The 27,261-nt window shown below is 46.8% G+C and overlaps 1 protein-coding gene across 1 annotated transcript in view; it reads right to left on the bottom strand.

The window, feature by feature from the left end:
- Positions 1-9,861: 9,861 nt before the first annotated feature.
- GLI2 (GLI family zinc finger 2) overlaps positions 9,862-27,261 on the bottom strand; it is a 173,686-nt gene continuing 156,286 nt past the window's right edge. The window contains exons 7-12 of the mRNA XM_023532680.1: positions 26,862-27,045; positions 22,609-22,758; positions 18,954-19,118; positions 17,469-17,750; positions 15,604-15,928; positions 9,862-14,074 (exon numbers count right to left, since the gene is read on the bottom strand). Of these exons, the coding sequence (XP_023388448.1) occupies positions 11,640-14,074; positions 15,604-15,928; positions 17,469-17,750; positions 18,954-19,118; positions 22,609-22,758; positions 26,862-27,045 (3,541 nt within the window). The 3' untranslated portion in view covers positions 9,862-11,639. The remainder of the gene's footprint in view (positions 14,075-15,603; positions 15,929-17,468; positions 17,751-18,953; positions 19,119-22,608; positions 22,759-26,861; positions 27,046-27,261) is intronic.

Here is a 27,261-nt window from a genome sequence, read left to right as displayed (position 1 = left end):
CCCCTCTCCCTACCCCCTCCCCTCTGGCAACCACTAGTCCATTGTCCATGTCCATGAGTCTCTGTTTGTCGTGTTCATTTGTTGCTTTTAGGTTTATATCCCATATATAAATGATATCATGTGATTTTCAACCTTTTCTGTCTGGCTTATTTTGCTTAGTATGATTATCTCGAGGTCCACCCATGTTATTGCAAATGGCAGTATTTCATCTCTTCTTATGGCTGAGTAATATTCCATTGTATATATGTATCACAGCTTCCTTAGTCAATTGTCTGTTGTAGGACACTTCAGTTGCTTCCATGTCCTGGCCACTGTGAATAATGCTGCTATGAACAGTGGTGTGCAAATATCTTTTCAGATATGAGTTTTCAAGTCTTTGGTGTAAATACCCAATAGAGGGATTGCTGGATCATATGGTAAATCAATTCTTAATTTTTTGAGGAAACTCCATACTGTTTTCCACAGTGGCTGTACAAATGTGCAGTCCCTCCGGCAGTGTATAAGGGTTCTTATTTCTCCACATTCTTTCCAGCATCTATTATTACTTGTCCTGGTGATTATAGCTATTCTAATAGGTGTGAGATGGTATCTCATAGTGGTTTTGATCTGCATTTCCCTAATAGGTAGAGATATTGAGCATCCTCTCATATATTTGTTGGCCATTTATATGCCCTCTAGGGAGAAGGGACTATTCAGGTCCTCTGCCCATTTTTTGACTGAATCATTTGGTTTTTTGTTGTTATTGAGTTGTGTGATTTTTTTGTGCATTTTGGATAATAGGCCCTTATTGAAGGTGTTGCTTGCAAATATATTTTCCCATTTGGATGGTTGTCTCTTTCCCTTGTTTATGGTTTCTTTTGCCAAGCAAAAGCTTTTTAGTTTGATGTAGTCCCATTCATTTATTTTTGCTTTTACTTCCCATGCCTTTCAGGTCAAATTCATAAAATCCTCTTTAAGTCCAAAGTATTTGAGTTTAGTTCCTATGTTTTCTTCTATGCATTTTATTATTCCAGGTCTTATATTCAGGCTCTTAATCCATTTTGAGTTAATTTTGGTGTGTGGTGATAGGCAACAGTCTAATTTCATTCTTTTGCAGGTGGCTTTCTAGTTTTCCCAGCACCATTTATTGAAGAGGCTTTCCTTTCTCCACTGTATGTTTTGGCTTCTTTGTCGAAAATTATTTGCCCATATAAATATGGGTTTACTTCTGGATTCTCGATTCTGTTCCACCGGTCCATGTGTCTGTTTTGCTGCCAATATCATGCTGTTTTAACTACTGTCTCTTTGTAGTATAACTTGAAGTTGAGCAGAGTGGTGCCTCCAGCTTCCTTCTTTTTTCTCGGAATGGCTTTGGAAATTTGGGGTCTTTTGTGCTTTCACACAAATCTGATGATATTATGTTCTATTTCTTTAAAAAATGCCAATGGGATTTTGATGGGGTTTGCATTAAATCTGTATAATGCTTTAAATAATATGGTCATTTTAACTATGTTGATTCTTCCAATCCAAGAACACGTAATATCTTTCCATTTCTTTGTATCTTCTTTGATTTCTTTTAACAGGGTCTTATAGGTTTCATCATATAGGTCCTTCACATGTTTCATTAGATTTATTCCTAGGTATTTTATTCTTTTTGTTGCAATTGCGAAATAAATTATTTTTTCCACTTCTTTTTCTGACGCTTCATTATTAGAGTATAGGAACGCTATGGATTTTTGAACATTGATTTTGTATCCAGAAACTTTACTGTATTTGCTTATTGCTTCTAGTAGTGTTCTTATGGAGTGTTTAGAATTTTCTGTATAGAAAATCATGTCATCTGTAAATAGTGACAGTTTCCATTTTTCATTTCCTATTTGGATGTCTTTTATATCTTTCTCTTGTCTGATTGCACTTGCTAGGACTTCCAATGTTATATTGAATAACAGTAGTGATAGTAGACAGCCTTGCCTTGTTCCTGATCTTAGAGAAAAAGTTTTTAGTTTTTCACCATTAAGTATAATGCTGGCTGAAGGCTTGTCATATACAGCCTTTATTATATTAAGGTACTTTCCTTTTATACAGATTTTGTTAAGTGTTTTGATCATAAATGAGCGCTGCATCTTGTCGAAGGCTTTTTCTGCATCTATTAATATGATCATGTGATTCTTATTGTTCAATTTGTTTATGTGGTGTATCACATTAATGGATTTGCGTATGTTGAACCATCTCTGTGCTCCTGGGATGAAGCCTATGCGATCGTGGTGTATAAACTTTTCAATATGTTGCTGTATTTGGTTTGCTAGTATTTTATTTAGGACTTTTGCATCTGTGTTCATGAGAGATATTGGTCTGTAGTTTTCTTTTTTTGTGTTATCTTTACCAAGTTTTGATATCAGGGTGATATTGACCTCATAAAATAAGTTGAGAAGTATTGCTTCCTCTTCAATTTTTTGTAAGAGTTTGAGGAGAATAGGTACTATTCTTTGAATGTTTGGTAGAATTCACTGGTGGAGCCATCTGGTCCTGGACTTTTACTTTTTGGTAGGTTTTGGTGATTGTTTCAATTTCCATACTGCTGATTGGTCTATTTAGATTTTCCAGTTCTAGATTCAGTCTAGAAAGGCTGTATTTTTTTAAGTACGGGTCTGTTTCTTCTAGGTTATTCAATTTGGTGTTATATACTTTTTCATAATATTCTTTGTATTTCTGATTTTGTTTGTGTCCTTTCTCTTTTTTCTTTAGGGAGGCTAGCCAGGAGTTTGTCAATTTTATTAACCTTCTCAAAGAACCAGCTCTCTGTTGCATTTATTTTTTTCTATTGGTTGTTGTTGTTGTTGTTGTTGTTTTCAATTTCATTTATTTCTGTGCTAATTTTGATGATTTCTTTCCTTCTGGTGACTTTAGGCTTCATTTGTTCTTCTTTTTCTAGTTTTTTAAGATGAAGCATTAGGTTGTTTATTTGGTCTCATTCTTGTTTTTGGAGATAGGCCTGTAATGATATGAACTTTCCTCTTGACCACTTTTGCTGTGTCCCAAAAGTTTTGATATATTGTATTATCATTATCATTTGTTTCTATGTATTTCTTGATCTCTCCCTTTATATCTTCTCTGACCCAGTTATTCTTCAGTAGCATATTGTTTAATCTCCATGTATTTGTAGTTCTTCCTGATTTCTTTTTGCAGTTCCTCTCTAGTTTCAAAGCATTATGATCAGAGAATATGGTTGGTATGATTTCAACTCTCTTATATTTGTTGGGGCTATCTCTGTGTCCCAGTATGTGGTCGATTCTTGAGAATGTTCCATGTGCACTAGAGAAGAATGTATAAGCAGCTGTTTTGGGATGAAAGGCTCTGTAATGTCAATTATGTCCAGCTGGTCTAATTTGTCATTTAAAGATGTTATTCCTTATTGATTTTCTGTTTGAATGATCTGTCCATATCTGACAGTGGGGTATTTAGGTCCCCTACTATGATAGTGTTTTGGTCTGTTTCTCTCTTTAGTTCTCTTAGTAATTGCCTTATATATTTTAGGGCTCCCTGATTGGGAGCATAGATATTAAGAAGTATTATGTCTTCTTGGTGCATGATTTCCTTTATCATTATGAAGTGTTCCTCAGCATCTTTCTTTCCCTTTTTTATTTTGAAGTCTATTTCGTCTGATATTAGTACCACTTTTCTCTGAATGCCATTTCACTTTGACTCTATATTTGTCTTTAGAACTGAGATGTGTCTCTTGGAGGCAGCATATGGTTGGGTTTTATTTTTTGATTCAATCTGCAACTCTGTGCTTTTTTATTGGTGAGTTCAATCCATTTGCATTTAGGTGATTATTGAAATATGAGGTCTTCTTATAGCCATTTTATCTTTTGCTTTCTGGTAGCTTGGTGTTTCCATTGCTTCCTTGTCCTTGTGTTTCTGTTTTCTTTATTTTCGTTGGCTTTTGTGGGTTTTGCCTCTGGGTCATCTTGTTTTAGGTTATATACTTTGGTTCTGAATCTTTGGCGTGTAGTTACCATTACGAATATGTAAAGGATAGTTATATATATATATACAATCGTCCCTTTTCTTCTGCTCATACTTTATCTCCATTCCCCTTTGTGAATTTGGACCTTTGAATCCTCCCCTTTCAGTCATTGTTGCCTCAATTTGTCCTTATGTGTGCTGAACATTCATTGCTATTTTGCTATAGCAAATCTCTTCTTATTTTAAGCACATAATACCCTGTTTGTAGTAAGGGTTGCACTCCTCTGCTTTTATGAGCCTGCTAGTCACCTTTCTCCTAATTATGTATTTTCGGGGGGTCATTTTCTTTTAGGTGAGCTGGCCCCTTTCAGTATTTCCTGTAATGCAGGCCTCGTAGTGGAGAATTCCCTCAATTTTTATATGTCTGGAAAGTTCTTAATTTCTCCTTCATATCTAAAGGAGAGCTTAGCTGGGTACATTATTCTTGGCTGGTAGTTCCTTTCATTTAATAGTTTGCATATTTGATTCCACTCCTTTCTGGCTTGTAAGATTTGTGCTGAGAAGTCCAATAATAATCTAATGGTTTTCCTTTATTTTTAAGTTACCATCTTCTTCTCCCTGGCTGCACTGAGAACTGTTTTTGTCATTGATTTTTCATAATTTTAATACAATGTGTCTTGGAGAAGGTCTTTTTGAGTTGAAATAATTGGGTGTTCTATTGACTTTCTGAATTCCAAGCTCTAGGTCATTCCTTAGATTATGGAAATTCTCATCAACTATTTGTCTGAAAATGTTTTCTAGTCCCTGCTCTTTTTCCTCCCCTTCGAGAATTCCTGTTATTCTTATGTTTCTTCTCCTGATGGTATCGGCTAATTCTTTGGTTTCTCTCTTCTTCCTTCTTAATGATTTCTAGATTTCTGTCTTCGATATCACTGATCCTTTCCTCCATTTGTTCGACTCTATTTCCCAAGCTTGCTATTTCATTTTTCAACTCTTACAGTGTGTTCTTTATCTCCAGAAGGTCTATTCAGTTCTTTTCGAAGGTTTCAATCTCCTCGCTAAAGAACTCATTCTGCTCATCTAGTTGTTTTTTCAATTCCTGAACTTCTTGATATGATTTGTTTCGTATCATTGAACTTTTTCTGAGGCACCATCCTGAATTCTCTGTCATTTAAGTTTCATATTTCTACATCTGTAAGCTTATTTTCTGGAGATTTTTCTCTTTCTTTCTGAGATGCTTTGTCACCTTGGTTGTTCATGGTGTTTAATGGACTATTTCTCTGCCTGGGCATTAATAGAAGTGTGTTCTGCTTTTTTCCCCACTCCCCATAAATATTTATTATATAATGGTCTCTAGCTTTTTGCAAAGGTGTTTTTCTTTTGGTTTCTAGTAGGTGATGTCTAAGCCTCTTGGATTTCTGCTTTATATAAAGTCTTAATAATGCCTTTTTTCCCCTTATAGATGTTTAATCACACTCATTACCCTCAGTCTCAGTTCCTGTCAGTGTTAGCAACAGTTTCAGTAGCATTTGCTCAGATTCCCCTGGGGCTCCTCAGTGATCTATCTCAGAGGCTATGGGGAGAGGGCCCTCCTGGGTTGGGGCATGGGGTCTGCTGGCTCAACCTCAGTTTTTCAACTGTGGCTGGTAAAAATCAACTGTTGTTTCTCTGCTGTCCCCGCTTTTCTGCTATCCCCATTTCTCTGCCTTCTGCCCTGATGACTGAGCACTGCCTCCAGTCGCGTGGAGCTCACAGTACTCACAAGCAGGGCTGTTCAGAGAAGTCGTCGCACTTTCTCCCCTCCCCCTCTTTACCCTCCTACAGGGAGCTCTGGCTGCGAGAGGTAGCTTCTTTGTTTCTCCCAGTATACTGCCCGACACCCGGGGTTCTGACCTGCAGTAGCTCTTACACGCAGATCCCACACTCAGACATGCTAGTGTATACTTTGGGTGTTTTTTGTTGAGTTTTAGATGTTCAGCTTGTTGTTGTTTAAGGGGAGAGATCTGGAGATGTCTCTCACTCTGCCATGTTTAATTCAATCTCAGCTCCACTTTTAACTGTGTACTTGACCTTATATAGCCAATTTCTTTTGAACAAAAGAGTGCATGACTCTTAAAGCTTGAAAACTACTAGGTGACCAAGATAGCTGTGCCCACAACACTCTGACCTCACAAGATCTCCACAAAATGGTTTGTGTGGACATATAAACTTAGAAAAGACCTCTGAGCATATCAAGCTATTGGCAAATCATAGAATTTGAGTTGTTATTAGGTACAGTGGCAAATGATTAACAACAGGCTCCCAGGCTCCCTGCAGGTGAGGGGAAGGAAATCCTGATTGGTAGTGTGTGCTGACTCCCATGGTGTAAATTCTCTCAACGTGGCCAACTTCAAGTTATCAATATAAAATATCTGAATAGAGTTTGGAAGAGATGCATGTAATAGGCACAGGAGCTGCCTTTGGTACATCACTGGTGACAGGGTACCATTTAATGACCCCACTGTCTTCCCCTTTTAGAATTAGAACCAGCTAAGATACAGACTCAGGAGATAGATGGAGGGTACAATGTCAGTCTTATTATGAGCAAAGCTGAGTTAGAGGGTGCAGTAGGTTGGATCATTGTTCAGATATTTGTTTCCTCTAATTCTAGAAAAGAATGGACTTCCCTCTTCTATTGATTTGGAACTCAGTTATGTGACTTGCTTTCTGTTCCAAATCTAGGCTTTAAGAAGTCTCCTGTGTTTTGCTTAACCTGTTGTACTTGTGCCATCACTATTATATGTCTAAGGACTCTGCTGGTCCCAAGGGGAAGAGGCACAGGAGCAGAACAAGCTGCCTAAGCACCCCCACCCTAGGCAAGCTCCCCTCAGCAGACTTGAGGACTCCTGAGTTAAATAAATGCTAGTTGTTGTATGCTCTGAGCTTTTGTGGTTTTCATTAGGTTGCATTATTGAACTTATTCAGAAAATGGCCCCCGGAATGGGAGGCTGCTGTAACAAATTCCTAACACACGTAGCATAGGTTTGGAAGTGGGCAGTGAGGAAACTTAGAGGTTAAAAAGATGACAAGAAAAATGGCAACCTGTGTTATGTGGTGAAGAAATATTTGGTACAATTATTGCCTAATGCAATTTAGGACGGAGGAAATGCACCTTTGAATCTGTAGAATTGGGCGGGCCGGTTTCCAGGCACGGTATTATGAACATGAGCTTCTTGGAGCTATATATGATAAGGTACTGCAAGTAAAAGATGAATCCAGAAAGGAGCGAGCCAATTTGCATGCAGAATCTAGAAAATAAGGTTATTTCTCATCTCCAGTCTTTCTAGTCACTGAAAGATCTTCAAATTAATATTTGGCCTGGGGTGCAAAGACCCAATCCAGGGCAGTACTAGTGAAACTCAACCTCAGAGTGGAAATGAAATCAAGGATGTGCCCCCTCTATTGTAATGTCCATTGTCTTAAGGTCCCTGAAAAGAGTAAGGTGGCTTTAGAATGTCCTCTCAGTGACAACAGTGTGCCTAGAAACCTTCAGGGCATGGCCCCACATAGCCTGATAAGGGGTACCAGTAATCAAACAGAGAGAGGCCTGTCACCAAAGGAATTGTGGGTGTGGCTTTTGGCCCAGAGTAGATTGGAGTCAAATATGTAGAAAACTCACAATGTCTAAGAGAGCTAAATGGGCAAATGTATTGTAAATGTGAAGTAAAGGGGATTGAGGCTGTTTGAAATGTAAAGGACCTCAGGCTCCCAGCTTTTTTCTGGAAGGAAGAGGTTGAAAGAGTTACTCTACTGCCAAGGACAGCACACTTTCCGATGCCCTCTTCAGAAGCTGAAGGGATGATGGAAGAAGAACACTCCAACGGTGACAGCTACAGAATACAATGCACTGCAGCTACTCAAGGAACATTCCACCCAGAGTAGAGGGGCTGGCAACATTTGCCCCACAGGATTTCAGATGCTGTGGACCTCTGACTGAGATGGGAGTGGTAACTGCAGCGATTCTAGCTGTCCTACCACTGTATGCTGGGTGTATGTGCGTGGAGGGCAGAAAACTTCTCTTTTTAGCTCCTAAGTCTCTGGGTCAAGAAGAGCCATATCCAGAATGGATGCAGACCACAAAATCCCAGACCTTGAGACTGATGATTGACTGGATAGACTTTGAGGATCTTGGTTGAATAGATTCAACATGTGGGAGGGACATGAATCTTGTCTATATGTATTGTTGTTGAGAAATATTCACTTTCTTCCTCTCACTCTCATTGAAGGAATACACTTATCAATGTCACTGATGATGAGTTTGGCCATGTGACTTGCTTTGGCCAAAAGAATGAAGGGAAACTGATGGTATACTGGTTCTGTGCATAGGCCTAAAGAGGACCTACATTTTTTGGCTTGCTCTCTTGTGCTTCTGCCATTGCCACAAGAAAGCAATGCCCAAGCCAGCATCCTGGTCTTGGAGTTAGATGAGTCACGTGGAGTGAATCCAAGCTGCCCCATCCACGCCAGCTAGATTAGCTGCCCCCAGCTGACCCATACAGCTGCCCAGCCCAGCCCAGCCTGGATTGGCCAACCCCCAGTTGACCCAGATTCAGGAGCTAAATAAATGCTTATTGTTACGTGGTGCTGAAGCTTCGTGGATATCGTTATACAGCATGATTATGGCCATAGTTAATTGATAAAGAAGATGTGGCTGAACTGAATGACCAACATGGGCTTCTTAATACTGCGGCTCATCCAGTCTCAGGCAGCACTGAATAACGTTTGTCCCTGAAGCAGAGCAGAGATGCTTCCAGAGGCCTAATGTGGTGCAGTAGAGAAGGTACAAAGCCCGAAGACGGGCTTTGAGAGAGGCAGAGGAGAGGGTGAACCAGGTATGCTCAGTTCCTCTTCCCGAGCATGCAGACAGCTAAGTGAGTCCTCCCTCTGGGAGAAGCGAGGCCAGGAGTAGGACTCTGGCTGTAGTCTTTCCCCCAGAAAACACCACCCAGGGAAGTGGTGGCTCCCTGACACACAGCAAAGACTCTGGGAATGCGCTGAGGAAAGGAAAGCTGCTAATTTCCTTTTCCTTGGATGTTTCCTTTGCTTATTTACTGGAGAGCCCTTCCTCAGTCCACTTAGTTACATCCCACAGAATGTTTTGAGTTTAAATACCTTCCATGTGGCTTGGCTTCAAACGCTCCAAGCGGGGTGCCAAGGTTTTCTCATGGAGAGGTGGACGGAGTATGGAAGGTACCTTCTACTCCCTCTAACCCAGTCCTGAAAACCCTCTTCCCTGTACTCCTTACAGTTTCAGGAGCCATCTCGGGCCTCATGCCCTACTCGCTGGCTCCGCTGCAGTGGCCCAATTTCTGTAATGGTTGATTGATCTCTTACTAGACCTGGGCCTTCCCTATGCATCTGTCAGGGCCGCCTCCCAGGGCTGAGCCCCTGCTTATGGTTCTTGTCCATGAGCCCAAGGCCAGTTGCTGGGTATCCTGAGGCTCCAGCTGCCTGCTGTGACTCTCTCCTTTTGCCTGCAGCAGAGCATAGAGGGTCTGCCAGCCCCCACCTGAACTACTCAAATGTGCTCATCAGATTTCCCCTCAAAGAGGGGATTCTGACATGAGGAGTGTTTGGGATTACACCTGGATCTGGTATGCATGGCTCTTGGCACATCATCTTAGATGTTCAGACTAGCTTGCTGGAAGAAGAGCCAGATATTGACTAAAATGCTAAACCTTGCCCACCCTCCACCCCCAGAGAGACAACGAACAAACAGCCAGTAAGTGCCTTAGCATTAAACATCTCTCGGCGATGGTGGAATAGTCAATTTTGACACTGCTAAGAAAAAATACGGCCTAATTTCTGTCCAAATGCACCAAATTTACTGCCCATGTTCTCATTAACTACTGTCAAAGAAGAAGCAGATAGACAAAATAAATTATGAAAAAATTACTTTTTTTTAATGTACAAAAAGACTTATTTACAAGTTGAGCATGTCATCTCAATTCATAGCATGTAGAAAAAGCTAAAAATGCTTTGGAGATACAAATTCGGCTGGATGATTCACCTAGCATATTTTCAGGGATGATGTCTTCTGTACAGACTATATACAGTGTGGGAATGGCTAGTGAAATCCTAGCTCAGGGAGTAAATGACCACCACAGAGCCCAGACCCCTGGACTTGCCCCAAGGCTGTTATTTGGACTTGGCCTTGACTTTAGACCCTAACATAGCATTTGATGTTCTGGGATGCAAAGGGCCCAGGTAAGGTGATGGCCCTGTCTTGCCTTGATAGTCAGTATCAAGCTCATAGTGGTAAAGTTGGTTTTGGCAAGGTTGCCACAAATTCCACATGGAAAAGGGGCGAGGGTGTGTGTATGTGTGTGTGTGTAGTGGGGAAGATGCACCAGTTCACCCTATAGTATGTTAAGACATGATGTCTTCTGACACCAGTTCCAAATTCTATTTGGGGATGGGGCTCGGTCACACCAAACAGGAAAGTTCAGTGATGGTCCTTGAGTCCCAGGAATCAACTCCTTTGCCCTCTTGCCTTCAGCGAAAACACCATGCATGCCATCATTCTCTAAAATGAACGAGAGCAGAAGGAAGGGAACCCAGAAGATACTAGAACTGCATGCTGCAGCTTGGAGTAGACCACTGGGCTGCCGGTGAGTGGAGGACATGGCCTGGAAGAACATAAGCAGAGGCTGCTACTGGGCCCTGGGGTTTCCCGTGGTAAAGTGGGTGGACAGTGCATTGGAAAAACAGGATTGGGTAAACATGTGACTTCCTCTTCCTACAGGAAACCTCCAGGGTGGCCTGAGGCTGAACCTCGTGCACTCTAACCTTCTTGAGGTCTCATCCCACATTTGGCTCCCCTTGGTCCATCCCTAACCCACAGCAGCTCCAGCAGCCCCGAGGTATTTAGAAATAAGTGTCCTTTTCAGGAAGGGCTACATTCTACATGCATGAACACTGTAAACATGGTCTGGAGAGGCCAGGGTAGCTTTTGGGCATGCCCCTAGTATTACAATTTTTTCTTTCCTTATTCTGGTAATATCCCCATACTTTATTCATTCATATACACTTGGACAGTCCGCCAGTTGCAAACTTGGCTTTGTAGGGTAGAGATGTCAGTTCTACCAAACCTGGAATCAGGATGTGCTTCCAAATCATCTAGGTAAAATCTTTTTTTTCCTCTGTGGCAAGGGACGTTAGAGGCCTCAAGAATTAAGCTTCAAAGAATTCTGGTGGCCCAGCAATTCCTTTTCCTTGTAGGCATTGGAATGAGAAGCTTATCTTCCTGGATTAGAATATCCATTATGGCTTTCAGATCCAAACCCAAATGTGGTTCTTCTACCCTCTCTCCTTGTGTACTTGGAAAGCCCTAGCCAATGCAATCCCTCATTAGCCAAATGACAGAGGCAAAGGAGCCAGAGCAAAGTGGTCCTATAAACACCATAAGTGGGAAGCACTGTGTAAACAAGTTTTTCTTGTTGAGATTTTTTTCAGTGTTCTGAAAAATAATCCAAAAGAAGGCCAGACAAGATGCACATAAACTTGCCCTTAAAGCATTTCTGGTCTGAACCAGCAATTGGCAAACTCCCTCGGACCTATTAATACTATTTTGGAAAAAGATGAAAGGGACGACAGTCCTATGCTCTGGGAATGGATGGTTCCTCTGGGTCCACTCAGCACCAGGGGCTGGGGCCTTAGGTCATCATGTTCAGGAACTTGCTCTCCTCGGCCAGGCTGGTGAGCATAGAGCTCATGTCCCCGACGGCCATATTGCTGATGCCCGTGGGGATGGAGGGCAGAGTCAGGGAGTTCCGGGGGGTAGTGAGGCGGGAGGAGTTCTGGGAGAGGCTGTGGAGGAGGCTGGGGCTCAGGGTGCCCGACAGCAAGCTGGCGTGATCGCCGTCATCCATGATGGCATCAAAATCAATCTGGGCGGCCTCCAGGAGCTGGGAGTCCACAGTGCTGGATACCTGGTTGACCCCTGGTGAGGGCAAGGGCTGAGACTGGATGCTCTCCGAGCAGGCCTGTGGCTGCGGTGGCTGGGGCCTCATAACCTGGCAGCCTACATGGTTCTCTAGGCCTCCATTCTGTTCATACATGTGGATCTGGCCATAGTAGTAGAGCATGTTGTGGTCCTGGGCCTCACCTGGGTCCTGTGGGGGCAGCTGAGGAGGCAGAGACACCATGGTGGCCATCGCTCCCTTGGGCACAGACTCTGCCATCTCCTGGTTGGCTGACACAGCAGCCATGGCATGGCCAGTAGCCCTGGCATAGGCGAGCTGCTGCCCAGCACGTACCGCACGGTGGCGGCCAGCAGGGCTGGGCTCAGGGGGTGGCCGGGGTTGCACTAGGCCAAAGCTTGATCCAGCCAGCCCAACTGTGCCCTGCTGGAGCTCCATGAAGCCAGGCTGGTGGGAAGGCAGATGGCTGGGGCCCTGGCGGTAGCTCTCCTGGTTCATGGAGGTTGTCAGGTGATGGCTCTGCTGTGGGTAGCTCTGGGCTGGGTGAGATGGCACCATCCCAGCCAGGGTGGAATTGGGAACCCCAAATTCCCTGCGGCTGCTACCCACCATGGTAGGGTCGGGAGCAACTTCCATTTGCTGGGGGAGCCCCAGGTGGCCTGGCTTGGCTGACAGGTTGCTGCAAGATGGGGGGAACTGGTTCAGGGCCCTACCCATGGTACTGGAGCTCAGCTGGGGGTGGGCTTGACCGTAGGTGGTATGAGGGCTCAGAGTGGCGGTCATACTGGAACACTGGCCACCCGTTCCTGGCTGCCGCAGCTGCTGCATATAATTTACCCTGGATGTGGAGGGGGCTCCACTGCAAGACTGAAGGTGTGACTGTGTGCTCTCCAGGACCCCAGGGCTCGGCTGCAGGCCTTGTGGACTATAACCTGGGTACTGGCTGAAGGTTGGCTTCTGCTGTACCACAGCCAGGTTGCCCTGTGGAAAAGCTGGAGGCTTCACCTGCGTGGCCAGGACGTCCATGGTGCCAGAGCTCACCTCATTCCACTGCACAGGCATGCTGTTTTTGTTTAGGCTAGAGGAGGCCGCATAGCCCAGCTGGCAGTCTCCCAGCACCGGGGCAGAGGGGCCCATGTTGGAGTCCGGAGCCACCATCCTGTGCTGGCCGTGCAGCCCCGGGCTAGGCAATTTGGAGTGCTCAGAGAAGCAAGTGCTTTCCGGAGGATATACCTGCGGGGCACTCTCATCCAAGGCGCCACTGGCATGCGCCTTAATGTACTGCACCACGTCATCGGGCAGCACAAGGTCGTCCTCGGGCAGCACGAGGTTGCCCTCAGGCCCTGCACTGTCTGTCCCTGCCACCATGGCCTCCATCACCGTGTTCTCGCTGATGCTGGGCGGCCGGGGGGAGTAGACACTGCGGGTCAGGCTGCCATCGGTGCTAATGGGACCCTGCAGGCGGAGGCTGCGCCTCTCGGGGGCACAGAGTGGCAGCGGTGTGGGGTTCACATCGTGGGCACTGTGGAAGCGCTGCACCCGTGGGGGAGCCAGGGCGTCGGGCCGCCTCACTGGGTCGCTGGCCCGCCGCGCCCCGCCTCCCGGAGCCTCGTGAGGGAAGGCGGGCGCAGGCCCCGCATGGCCATAGACCGGCCCGCCGCTGCCTCTCCGGGGTCCCAAGGCACGCTCGGGCATATCCAGCAGTGCCAGCCGGGCCCGTAGACTCCCGCGCTCCAGGCCTGGCAGCGGCGTCGGGGGCGGCCCGCCTGTGGCCGCTGCATACTTGGCCCGCAGGCTGTACTGCTGCGCCGGAGTCAGGCTGAGCGGCCCTGCGCCGCCGCCGCTGCACTGGCTGGCCTCACTTGAGCGCCGTGACGCATCGGTGGAGATGGGGTCGTAGGAGTCGGCAGAGCTGGCATGATGCGGGCGACCTGCGCCCAGAGGTGAGGCCTCGCTGGAGCGGCGGCTGGAGAAGTACGGCGAGATGCCGGAGGAGCGGCGACTCACGGTGTAGGCCGAGCTGACCGTGCTGGTGGAGCTGTCGCGGCGCTCTTGTAGGTGGCTCAACATGGTCACCTCGCCTGCAGACAGCTCCGACAGCCGTGGGTTTGGCAGCAGTCCTACCGGCCTGCCGCCCCCGCCGCTGCTGAAGTTTTCCAGGATGGAGCCTGTGGGAAAAGAGAAGGGTCAGCACGGTGGGGGCGGGGGGACTGGGGTTAGGGATGGGGTGCTCTGCCTGCTGTGACCAGACAGTCTGCATACCTGAAGCCCTAGAACCTGGAGCCCTTGAACAGGGCCTAAGATAGAGGAGACACTCAATTAGTGATTTCTGAATGGAAGGAGGAAGAAGGAACAGTAAGTGAATACATGGTGACCCTTATTGCTAAGGATAGGCAAGTGGAAGCCAGAAGGCCTGACCCCTGTCTTGGCTCTCGCATTGTCTGGCGGCCCTGAATTCTCATTACATCCGGTCCCGGTTTTTTTCCAGCTGTGGATACAATGTCCTCTTCCTAGGACTGACTGAGTTATTGAGAAGAGCCCTGGAGGGCCCTGGCCACAGCCTCCCTGTACCATTACCATCTGTGAATGGGGGCTGCCAGTTGGGCTCCCTAGGACTGGGTTTACTGAGCAGGCTGTTTTTTGGGAGGGCCCAGAGACCCATATCCACAGAAGGGAGGAAAGACAGTAGAATGGCTAGGGAGAAATGAGCAGTGATGCAGGCCCAACAACAGCACCTGCTGACCTCAGGGGGAGCTTTGGGCCTCAAAAGGCCTTTACACCCCTGCAGTGATCAGTCATTGGATGTTAGCCACCCTGGGAAGAGATGACCTTGGATGAAGCAGCTGTCAGCAGTCCTGGTGATCTCTGTAAGAGGCTGAGAGTTGAAGGCCATCTGCTAGCAGTTCCTTCAACAGCTGGGTCAACAAGTCCTCCCTTCAGGAGAGAGCTGGATGGTACAGTGTCCATGTCTCAATAATCCAGTCCTATTGGTCCACACTGGGCTGTCAGTCCCTGGAGGGCAGCCTAGATGCTTAGTGCCCCAGTGTGCCTGGTGCCTACCAGCATACTGCTTGGCACAGGGGCAGCACACAAGAAGTGCTTGGTGAAACTTCCTTATATCTCAAAGGCTTGATCAACACCTCCTGAGGCTGAACACAGGGCTGCCTCCTTCATGAAGTCCTCCCTTCCCTTCCCCAGTTGACATGCTTTCTTCCTCCTATGTATAGCTCTACACCGAGCTCTGTCCTCAGTGCTATTTGGCTCATTCTTTGGGTGACTGTAACTCCAGTGGCATGGCCTTTTCACTATCTGCTCCTTCTAACCACAGGGACTGGCATATCACTCCTGCCTGGGGCATTTGTGCCTGATAAGTGACTGAATGACTTACGGGGAAGACGATGATGTGAGTGGGGTCTGCCTGTTTTTAGGGGGTTAAAGAATGCAGCATGGTGTAGTTGAAATAGCATGGGCTTTGCAGCTACTCAAGCCTGACTTAAGTCTCAGCTCTGCTATTGATCTGAGTGAGGCACTTTTACCTCTCTGGACCTCAGTTTCCTAATCTGTGCAATGGGCTGGTAAGAGCTATCCTATTGTGGGCATCCAGTGAGAGGACACATGATGTTTGATGGGCATGAACCTAGTGGGTGCTGCCCCAGGCTCTCTCCTGCCCAGCCCACATACCAGGGCCCCGACTCACCACTTCCCGGGAGGGGAGGCAGCTTGGTGTTCCGGGTGTGTGGAGCCGGCCCGGCCCATGAGCAGGAATCCTTGAGTGACTTGAGCTTCTCCTTCTTGAGCTGCTCTAACCGGTGCATGGCGGTCAGGTGTTGGCGCAGCTGCAGGCCACCAGTGGAGGGGTTGGCCAGGGCTGAAGTGTCGGCCCCCGGGGGCGTGTCATCTAGAGCTGTCAGGTCTCCCAGGCTCCCAGGCATGTCCACACCGCTGTCATTGTTGGGGGCACTGCCCAAGGGAGAGGGCTCGCTGCTGCAGGACGACTGGGCCCCAGGGCTGGACTGACACAGCTGCAGGGGATGTGGTGAGAAGGTGCGGACTCAGAGGTGTGAGAACCCACCTGGCTCCGCAATCACTATGCACCCTTGCACACCCGGGGGCTGGACCGAAGCTCCTGTATGGAGGAGCATTCAGAGCATTGCTTGTCTAAACCTCAGCTTCTCCAACTATACGATGAACCTGAACTGCCTGTGGGACAGCGTTAGTGGATGGATGGAAAGCATCCGGCATATAGAAGACATCCAGTTACTGTCAGCCCCTCTTAACCCCACCCCGTGCTCCTAAGCTCTCCCAGATGGCATCTGGGCCAGAGCCCTACCTGCTGAGCTTTCAACATGTGGCCACTTTGAAGCTGTGCCCAAAGAGGCTGCCACAGTCGCATGAGGTTGACATGAAAAAAGGTACTTAAGCATTCCCAACAACTGTGATGTGCCCACAGTGAAGCAAGGAACAATGAAAGCCTACTGATTCGATGCCTTCTCAACAGGCCAGGGGCAGGTTGTTGCAAAGGGAAAGGACGAGCAGGGAGGCAGAACTGCTGGATGCAGCCCTTGCCTAAATGGCCACCAAATCAGCCCTCCCTCTGGGTCAGGGTGGAGGTGGGGCTGGGAGCTCATGGCACATATGGACAGTGCAGAACTCCACAGAACCCAGGATCTGAGCCCAAATGAGGCTTATGTTGGATGTGGCACTTCTGGTCTCATTTCTAGGCTGAATGTCCCCAATTCTGTACCTTTCCTTAGGAAGCTGCAATGCTCCATTCCGCTCATGTACCACCCGACATTCCTCAGTCCGGCACTGAAGACCCTCTATAGGTCAGTTCTTCCATCCCTGAAAGCCCTAACTCACACCTCCACTCTGCCTTGTCCCCCATGTCATCTTGGTCTCTACCACTTGCTCCCGCACCTGCCAGCTTGACTCCTGCTGCCAGCCTTTGCCCGTTCCGATGGTCCCACCTGCAGCGCCTGCTGTTTACCTATCCAAACCCACCTTCCTGCATCCTGGACAGGCACCCAGCCCACCCTCACTCACGCCTGCCCGCCCACACCCCCACCGACCTCTCTGCTCACCTCAGTACCGTCTATCCTTAGGGGAGGTACAGTCGGGAAAAAGAGGTGGAGACAAAGAACAGGTGGTTAGAACAAAAGGAGTAGAGACCAGAGGGGCAAGGACTCAGAGACAGGACAGAGGAAAGGGGATCAGCTGGGGTGACTGGTGCTGGTTGGAAAGGCAGACACCAGGAACCACCCATGTCCCGTCAAAGACTGATCACATGGGAGCAGACACCCCCATTACTTATACCCTGTCCAACAGACTGGGACCTGGCACAAGGCAGGTTCTATGGGAGGCCCAAGGTGGTGAAGGGAGGAAAAATCCAACCGGAGAGAGGAGGGACAACATTGCGCACTTATAGTAGGGGAGCCTGGGGTACAGCCCACAGCAGCAGTTGGGGCTCTGGGCCCCAGGTCGGGCTATGGAACTGCCCTTGCCTGCTGGGTTTGGCCTCCTGCAGGGCATGGACTTGGGCCTCTGCTGCCCAACTCTGCTTACCCCGGAGCTCTCGGTCTTGATGGCTTTGACGTGAAGGCAGTCCTCCACGGCCTGGCTGGTGCTGCTGGCCTCAGCGCTCTCCTCAGAGCCCCGGCCACTGGGCTCGGTGCTGGCCTCATTGTCCCCATTCTCCTTGAGCAGCGGGGCCCGGAGGTGCACATCGTTGCGCTGCTTCTTGGTGACATGAGCATCTGGGCCGTGCACTGTTTTCACATGCTTCCGGAGAGAACTTGGGTCCGTGTATCGCTTGGTACAGCCTGGGATCTTGCAGATATAGGGTTTCTGGGAAGAGAAGCAGGCAGCATGATGGATGGGACATGAAGACAAACTCAGACTGGGCACATTCCTCATTCTCCTGAAGCCATGCCACTTCCTTCAGCAGAGCCTAACTGGCAGTCAGAAGGTGTTCAGCCTGTTTGCAGCCATGCTCTCTGGATAGAACCACACCAGCCCCAGGGCAGCAGGAACCCGCCCCACCAACTTTGCCGGCCACCTTTTCCAGTGGGTAAGCACATGGTTAAGGGAGACTCCTCCACAAACTGGGGACATAGATCAGAGACTGGGGACACAGAGCCTGGTGTGAATACAATGTTGCCTCCCCTGTGACCAGGGCACTGAGATTTTTGATATCAGTAGTGAGTGTATTACCTGTTACACCTGTGAGACAGCATTAGAACCCTGAGCTCTCTGATGAGGAAAGACACATTCGGAGAGACAAAGAAGCTGGTTCCAAGTCACCCGGAATGAGAATCCAGGATTTCTGAACCTCAGTCCTAAGCTCATATACACTCCCCCCACACCCACATACATACATGCACATTCACATGTGTATACATCCTTACACACGCATCTACACACACTCAATACATACAAGCACACACATACACACATGCATGTGTACATGTACAATCACATATATACATATGCTTACAAATACATACCCACATACGTCCACATAATACATACACATATGCGCCATGTCTGCATGCATACACTTACTAACACACACACACACACCCTTCTCCAAGTCCAGCTCTTGTCTGTAGAGACTCTGAGGGGTTCAGATACCTTTACGAATTCCTCTAACTTCTTATAAGCATTTGGGGCAAATCTCTTTGGGGTCCAAAGTGTATCTAAGCTTTTAGAAATGTTCTTTCCTGAGTCTACCTGAGTGACAGTATTTGATCAGTTGGACTGGGACTGGGAGGTGGGTATAGTGTCCCATCAGCAAGGGGCTCACAGATTCAGCAGGACCAGGACCAGGATTAGGACTAGAAGTTAGTGCATGTCCTAGCCAGCTGCCTAGGCTGTGGGAGCAGCAACCTGCCACTGGGTGCTGAGCTCAGACAGTGGGTCAGTGGTGAGGAGGGGCACCTGGCAGTTGGCCACCTAGCCTACAGATGTCTAGAAGCCATGGGGTGATGATGCGTTTATGCATCTGTCAGTGGGCCATGCACACACCCTGTGCACACCCCACTCGGGTACCTCATTGGAGTGGGTGCGGTTCTGGTGCTTGGCGCGGTCAGAGGCGTTGGAGAAGGCCTTGTTGCAGCCCTCGTGCTCACACACGTATGGCTTCTCCCCGGTGTGGGATCGCAGATGCGTCTTCAGGTTCTCCAGGCGAGAGTAGGCCTTCGAGCAGCCCTCAAACTGGGAAGAGGCGGGTTTGGTCAGTAAAGGTGCCTCAGATCCAATGCAGGAGCCTGACCTCGGGCCGGATACTGCCTCTTCCCCAGCCCCCCATCTGCTCCATCTCACCGGTGCACCCAGGAGTGTGTACTTCAATAATAACATCTACTTTCCTCTCTGAACATGAAATTGACACATGATCACTCTAGAAAACTTGGAAAGGACTGAAAACTACAGAGAAGAAAATGAAAACCATTGCATGTAGGACAGCTACAGCTGACATCCAATTAAGTCTCATTCTGGTGGCTTTGCAATTTATCCCCACACTTTTTTAAACCAAAATTGGGAACATATTATTTAGTTAGGTATTCTGTTTGTTAAAATCAACAGCACACTTTGAGAATCTTCCCATATCATTAAAAACTTTGAATCTATTATTTCTAACTGTTTCCTAATGTCCCTCCCTGATTAGAACTTTTCTGCGCATCAAAATGCGCTGAAAAAAAATCCAGAGTCCCCCACGGCCTTGAGGAAGCCAGCCGCCCTCACCTTCTCTCTGGTTGTGCTGATCTCCTTTGAGTTCCCTGACCCCACTGAGTTCTTCCAGGTGTGAGGCCTTTGCCCACATGGTCCCCTTTGGCTAGAGCTTTTCCCCTACCCCCACCTTCCCTGGCCCTGGAGTGGCTCACTTCTTCTCAATTTTTTAGGTAATCTCCTCTGAGAGCATTTCTCTAATATTATCAATCATAATAATTACCTTTTTCCCTTTATGCTCCCTCACACAATTTATAATGATCTTAATATTTTTGTTATCTGGCTTCCCACTAGGATACAAGCTCCATGAGAGCAAGATCTTTTAGGTCTTGCTCATTTCTGTGTCCCTAGTATTTACTGCCCGATGAAAAGAAACATTTTTGGCAAGAAAAAAAGGAAGAAAGGCATGAGAGAGTGGCGGAGAGAGAGGGAGAGAAGAAGGGTTATTGTAGGAGATTCTGCACCTATTTTAAAGATACTGCAGTTGCACCCAATGTGCTTTTGGAAATTGCCCTCAGAATGACATGTGAACCCCAGCAGGAGCTGTCTCGGTCTCAGCATCCTCCCCTTTATTCCTGACCAGTCTGACTGAGTGCACTTGGCTCCAAATGCCTTTTATCTGTTTTGCAATTCACAGCTCATATCAGAGGGCTATGGTTTGCTACAACTCAGGATGTTAAGAAAATAACTTCCTGCAAAGGATGCAGAAGAGCCAACACAATCTTGCAAAAGGAGGACAAATTTGGAGGACTGACACCACCCAATTTCAAAACTTACTGTATAATTATGGTAATCAAGATTGTGTGCTACTGGCATAAGGACAGACGTGGAGGTCAATGAAATAGAGTAAGAGTTCAAAAACAAACTCATATATATAGGGCTAAATCATTTTCAGCAAGGGTACCAAGACCATTCAATGAAGAAAGAACTGTCTCTTTAACAAATAGGATTGGGACAACTGCAAAACCATATGCCAAAGAATGAAGTTGGACCCTTATCTCACACCATATAAAAAAATTGACTCCATATGGTTTAAAGACCCAAATGAAAGAGTTACCCTATAAGATTATGTGTACATATTAAATTTATATATATGTAAATAAAACTATATATTTATAAACTATAAAACTCAGAAAAAAACATAGGGGTAAATCTTCGTGACCTTAGATTAGGCAATGGTTTCTTAGATATGACGCCGAAAGCTCAAGCAATTAAAAAATTGGATTTTGTCAAAATTTAAAACTTTTGTGCTTCAAAGGAACTATCAAGAAAATGAAAAGAAAACCCACAGAATGAGAGAAAATATTTGTGAGGCACATATATGATAAGGGTCTAGAAAACCGCTACAATTGAACAATAAAGACAAATAACTCGATTTAAAAATGGGCAAAATATTTGAGTAGACATTTCTCCAAAGAAGGTATATTAAAAGGCTGATAAGCACATGAAAAGATACTCAACATCATCTGTCATTAGGGAAATGCTAATCAAAACCATAATGAGATGCCACTTCGCATCCACTATGACAACTATGACCAAAAGACAGCCCATGTGCCAACAAGGTTGTGGAGAAATCAGAACCCTCACACATTGCTGGTGAAAATATAAAATCATGCAGCCTTTTTGTAAATCAGCCTGGCTAGTCCTCAGAAAGTTAAACGTAGGAGTTATCATATGACCCAGCGATTCTATTCTAGGTGCATACACAAAAGAACTGAAAATAGGTCCACACAAAAACTTGTACACAAATGTTCCTAGAAGCATATTCATAATAGCCAAAAAGGGAAAACAAGGAAAATATCCATCAACTGATGAATATATTAAAAAACTAGGATCTCTCTCATACAATGGAATATCATTTAGTTATATAAAGAAATAAAGAGCCGATACATGCTACAACGTGAATGAATCTTGAAAACATGCTATGTAAATAGAGTCAGGCACAAAACCTACACATCGTATAATTTCATTTTTATAAACTGTCCAGAACATGCAAATTCATAGAGATAGGAAGATCAGTGGTTGTCAGGGAATGGAGGAAAAAGAGAATAGGAAGTGGCCGTTAATAGGTATGAAGTTTCTATTCGGGAATATGAGAATATTCTGGAATTTGCTAGTAATTCACAAATTTGTGACTATACTAAAAATCACTGAATTGTACATTTTTTTTTTTAAAAAGTGGTGAACTTTATAGCATATGAAATTTATCTCCATTAAAAATATAACTTGCTAACCAAAGTAGCATATTTCATTGAACCCTGGACCACCACCCATTTTAAGACAGCCTGACTTCAGAGATATTAAAATGTCTCAGAATTTATGAAATATGGCAATTCAAAAAGAAGAGTTCCCATAGGTTATAGTGGCAGCCACATCAGTGCATCACTAGACCAGCTCCACTTTTAAAGAAAGATCAGTTTCTGTGTGTTAAAAAAAGGGTCTCACTAATTTCAGCCACAGATCCTGTTGACTCCATAAGGGAGGTTTTCTAAAATGTCTTGTGTTCATTTCTTCTTCCTTTTTTTAACTCATCCATAGAGATTTTTTAACCCATCATTGCTGAAGCTGCAAGTCACCAGTGGAGCTTTTCTCTGCGGGGGCCAGACTTCAGTGTGCTATCAAGCCAGCTCCTCTTTCTGAGGTCACCCAGCCACGTGAACTGTGGAAGTACAGCTGTGCTTTGGTGTTCACAGTCATATAGAAAACCAGCACATCCCTACTGTAGTTATACTCCCTGAAAGAGAGTAAGTCAAAGTTCTGGGACAACAGACAGCCAAGGGGCCTTGAGGACCAAGACAAGCAGAAGGCCTAGGGAAGGAGCAGACTGATGACCCATGGGCAAGGCCTGTCCCAGGGCCGCTGCTGTGGCCCATTCCACCCAGGTTTTCTGTGGTCAGCCATGACCCACCCACCTGGCCAGTGAGGCTGGCCCTATAGACACTGCATGAGGCAGGGCTGTTTCCGAGGGCCCACTTACTGTGCACTTGTGGGGCTTCTCGCCTGTGTGCCGGCGCATGTGCACCACCAGCATGTACTGCGCCTTGAAGGGCTTCTGCTCCCGCGTGCAGGCCTGCCAGCGGCACACAAACTCCTTCTTCTCCCCGTGGATGTGCTCATTGTTGATATGCTGCCAGGAACAAGTCCATAGAAGTGAGCCCGGCCCCCGACCTAGTGTGTGCAGACCACCACCCTCCCCACAGACCACCACCCACTATGTGCAGACCACCCACCCAACAAGACCACATCTCTATGCCAAGCCACACCTCCTCATGAGTTATCATTAGCGGCCACTAAGTGAAGATGTACTGTGTGCTAATGTCTCTCCCGCATTTTCCAATTAGTCATCAAAGTGACCATCTATGATGGTCAAAGGCATCCCGCTCACCCTGGACTGGGCTCTAGGCTCTGGTATATGCTCCTGGGCTGCAAACAGTAGGTACTAATTAACTGCAGCGAGGCAGGCATGCGCATAGTGGGTGCATGAGAAGCCTCTCCTGAGCTTGTCCCTATTGTTCCAGAGATTTTTAAATTAAATTTTTTATTATAATAGAAATGTAAATGCATCCTCATCTCTATTTTTGACAATAACTCAGTGGTTCCCAACCTTTTTGGCACCAGGGACCAGTGCTCCTATGAGATTCTAATGCCCGATGATCTGAGGTGGAGCTGAGGCAGTGATGCTAGTGCTGGGAGCGGCTGCAAATACAGATGAAGCTTCACTCACTCATCCGCCACTCACCTCCTGCAGTGCAGCCTGATTCCTAACAGGCCACAGACCGGTACCAGTCCGCGGCCTGGCGGGTGGGGACCCTTGCAATAACCCTTTTCACAAAGGTCCAGATTATTAAATCGCCCAGTGCCTGGGCAGTAAGTGAGATTCTGACCCTGTCAATGGGCTCTGGGCACTGTGCAATGCTGCACCTGAGACAAAATGGCCCAGGAGAGTAAGCAGGATAGCCAAAGACAGTGCAACTGACCCGGCAGCCTGGCAGTGCGAGCCCTGCTTGTCAGGCAAGTGGATCCATCTCAGGCGAATCTTGGAATTTATGGCAAACGGCCTTCTCTGGAAGGTGGTTCTCAGACCCGTCCCAGCCAGCACTGCCCTGGCCAAGAATATGGAGGCTAACTTTTCTATTTTTCCCACTCCTTGCACCCACATCTTCTGGCCTTTGTCCTGGTCTAACACCTGTGTGACGCCTGGAGTAGTTTCTCCTGTGATGTGGAGCCACAGGCCAGTGAGGCTTTCTGTCACAGGTAGAGCAAGCAGCCCCAGGTAGACCCTTTGGATTTTAGTCACTTGCATCGATTATTTAACTGAAGGCTTCAGTCCTCACTGGAGCAGGGGCATTACTGCCCCTGAACTTGGGGTGTGTTGATACGTGTGTGGGGCCTCCAGGACTTAGTCCCTAATCTTTTGGGTTGCTTATTTACCCAGGGAGTAGAAATAGGTGGTATTAGTCACTCTACACAGTAAAGTGAAAGAGTCCTCCTGCTTCCTCTTCCACTGGGGCTTCTCTCTAAAGGCCACCAGGGAGCCTCCTGAAGTCCCGTCTAGGTCCCATCCTTCCCCTTCCATCTCCCTCTTTGTTCAAGGTAGTGTCCTGCCGGTGTGCGAGTTGTGAGTCACTCTGGGTCCACTTCACAGGGTGATGAGAAGGGCAGAATGTTCAGGTCTTGGAGACCCATTCTCTCTAGCCTCATCTCATTCTCTCTGTTCTCAGTTCCCTGTCCAATTTCACTTCCTCCCACAACCTCTTGACCTGTGCTGCCCAGTACAGTAGCTACTTGTCACTTGTGCTTTGAGTCTTTGAAATGTGGGTGCTCCCAACTGGGATGGGCTGTAAGTGTAAACATATCTGTTTCAAAGACTGAGAATGGAAAAAGAAAAGAAGTAAAATATTTCAATATTTTGTTTTATATTGATTACATGTTGAAATGATAATATTTTAGATATATTAGGTTAAATATATTATTAAAATTAATTTCTTTTTTACATGTGCTCCTACATAATGTAAAATCACACATGTGACTGGCACAATGGCTTGCAGTGTCCTCCTACTGGACGGTGCTACTATAGATCTTTGCAGCCTACAAGGCTGTCTGAGAGCTGAGCATCTAGGCACTGGCAGCACCTCACTCTGAAACACAGAAAACCACTGGCCCTCATACTGTGAGTAATGGGCCCAAATGTCATGCATGCAAATGCCAGGGTTGCAGCAAGTGAAACCTACATTTTGAATTTCCAGGGAAATCTTATCATATTAGCCTCACTTTCGATTTTTAAAGCTTTTCAAATGATAGAAATGTGTCCTGACAACGTCTTTCATTTTTTTGCTAATTGGTTTACTTAGCAACGAATTGTTAATAATCGACTGGGAGGCTCCAGTTCGCTTGGGTGCTGGCCACCATTTATTTTCCCAGGGAGCAGAGAGACAGAGCTGGGCAGAGGGGCCTGGCTCCCCTCTCACAGGAGCCTGCCCTTTTCAGGGTCAAATGGAGGCAATCACCTACATCTGCAGTGACAGTCTTGGGCACAGATAGAAGCCTGCAGCTGAAGCCTTCCTTCCCACACTGGACCTTTCTGCCTTTATTGGAGGAATTCCCTCCCTACTCTTTGGGATGGGCCCACTCATCACTGAGCACGTCGCTTAGGTCCTGGTCTCCACTCCTCTGCCTGTGCCCTCTCCCGGACCTGGATGCTGTCCCTTCTCTTGTCTTCCAATGGAATCTGATCTGTCCTACAACTCATAGCTCCCATGCCCCTTCTCCATCTTGGACTCACTGACCCAAGGAGGTGGCACAGGTTGGAAAATTATGTTAGATTCCAGAGGGATTAGAGAAGACCTCGCTTCACAGGTTCTATGTCAGCTGCAATGGTTTGCTGGGAAATTTTAGGCTGAAAATGGGAAAAGAAAAACCAAAACACAAAAGAAACCTACAGTATTGGAGAGCAAGTCACACAAATAGCAGAAGCAGAGGGAGTGGGTGATGTTCTAAATGCTGAGTTCACAGTGCTGGGGAGAAGGAATCTTGTTTGTGGTGGCTTCTGGATGGGAATGGTACATGCCGTGTGTGTGTGTGTGTGTGTGTGTGTGTGTGTGTGTGTGTGTGTGTGTGTGTCTGTGTGTGTGTGTGTGTGTGTCTGTGTCTCTAGTCTACCCAGCATTTGAAATGCTAATTTACTGTAGAGTTCATCTTTACAGATACTCCTTAACAAAGGAGTGTGTGTTGAGATGGAATGGGGGCTTATTCTTGAATTTAAATTCTTTTCTGGACTTAGAAATACTCAAGACTGGCAGGGGGAACAGGGAGAAGGAGGAAGGAGGGAGCTACCATGTATGGAATGCTGCTCGCTCTTTGCTAAGTGCTTATGTTGGTATCACATTCAATCTCTACCCTCCTGTGGGATAGGATTCCCTCCTCTTCTACATGAGAAGAAACTGAGGATCACAGAAGTTAAGTGACTTGTTCAGAACTCAGCTTGCTGTAGTGGAGCCAGGTTCAAAGACAGGTGCCTCCCATGCTGAGCCCCCGCTCCTGCTCTTCCCACTGCATAAACTGCCCCCGACTACAGTCGCAATGGATGCTGCTGTAGAAGAGTTTACAGTGGGGACCAATGACATAACCTGAAGGGCACACCCAACTTCTGTGGCTTCCTCTGGTCTCTTGATCTGTCAGTACCCAGGCATTTTTAAGCAGCCCTTGCTCTGATATGGGTATAAACACCCATCTGCACCTGTGTGTACTGGGTCTCTGAGAATGGTCTCAAGGAGGAAATCACCGACTCCTTCCTCCATGGGAGAAACTTCTTTTAGGTTTCAGGGTCAGGTTTGTTATTACCTTATGGACACCGGCTGGTTTAACTAACCTTATTTTCCTCTTTGCATTGTTTGCTAGAAAGCTCAGAAAATAGATTTATATGTGAAGTATAGCTCAGAGGACTTGGGTATTTTCATACTAACTTGACTCCTGGCATCTTTTTTGTTCCTTTTCCTCTAATTTTCTCATTTTCTTATTTTTATTTTAATCTCTTATTATACTCCATATGTATTCGTAAGCTCCCTTTTAGAAATAGGCAGAGCACAGGTAAATAATCACGCCTCCCACTTGCACAGGATGTGGCCCAGGGCATCTCCTAGAGCCCTTTCTCTCCAACAGAGGTCTGGAAGGCTGGGGGCTCCATGTGGTCTGGGCTTTGCCCTGGGTTGGCACTGCAGTTTAGAGGCTTACATGCACCAGCTGCTCCTGGGTGTCATACTCCTTGGTGCAGTCCTCCCAGTGGCAGTTGGTCTCATAGATGACCACCTCGGCCTCCTGCTTACAGTCGTCCCTGTCTAGGTCTTCCTTGAGGTCAGCCAGCTGCTCCTGCGGGAGAAGCAGGGCACACAAACCCATGTGAACTTTGTCCAGCCACCTGGCCCTAAGGCACCCCTAGGCAGATTATGCCAAGGACACTGGGCTGGTACAGGTGTGGACACACATACATGCACACATACACATGCACACATACACGCACACGCACTCATGAGATTTCTCAGCCCCTCTCCTCAGCTGGCTCCCACCCATTATTCTCCCTTCACACAGCCATCCTGGGGCTCCTCTTTCCTCTCTAATTCCAGCTTATTATCAC

This window comes from Pteropus vampyrus, unplaced genomic scaffold, assembly GCF_000151845.1.
Source record: "Pteropus vampyrus isolate Shadow unplaced genomic scaffold, Pvam_2.0 Scaffold87, whole genome shotgun sequence".
Taxonomy (NCBI): Eukaryota; Metazoa; Chordata; class Mammalia; order Chiroptera; family Pteropodidae; genus Pteropus; species Pteropus vampyrus.
The sequence above is the reverse complement of the archived record's forward strand: the minus strand, read 5'-3'. Positions and strand labels throughout refer to the sequence as shown.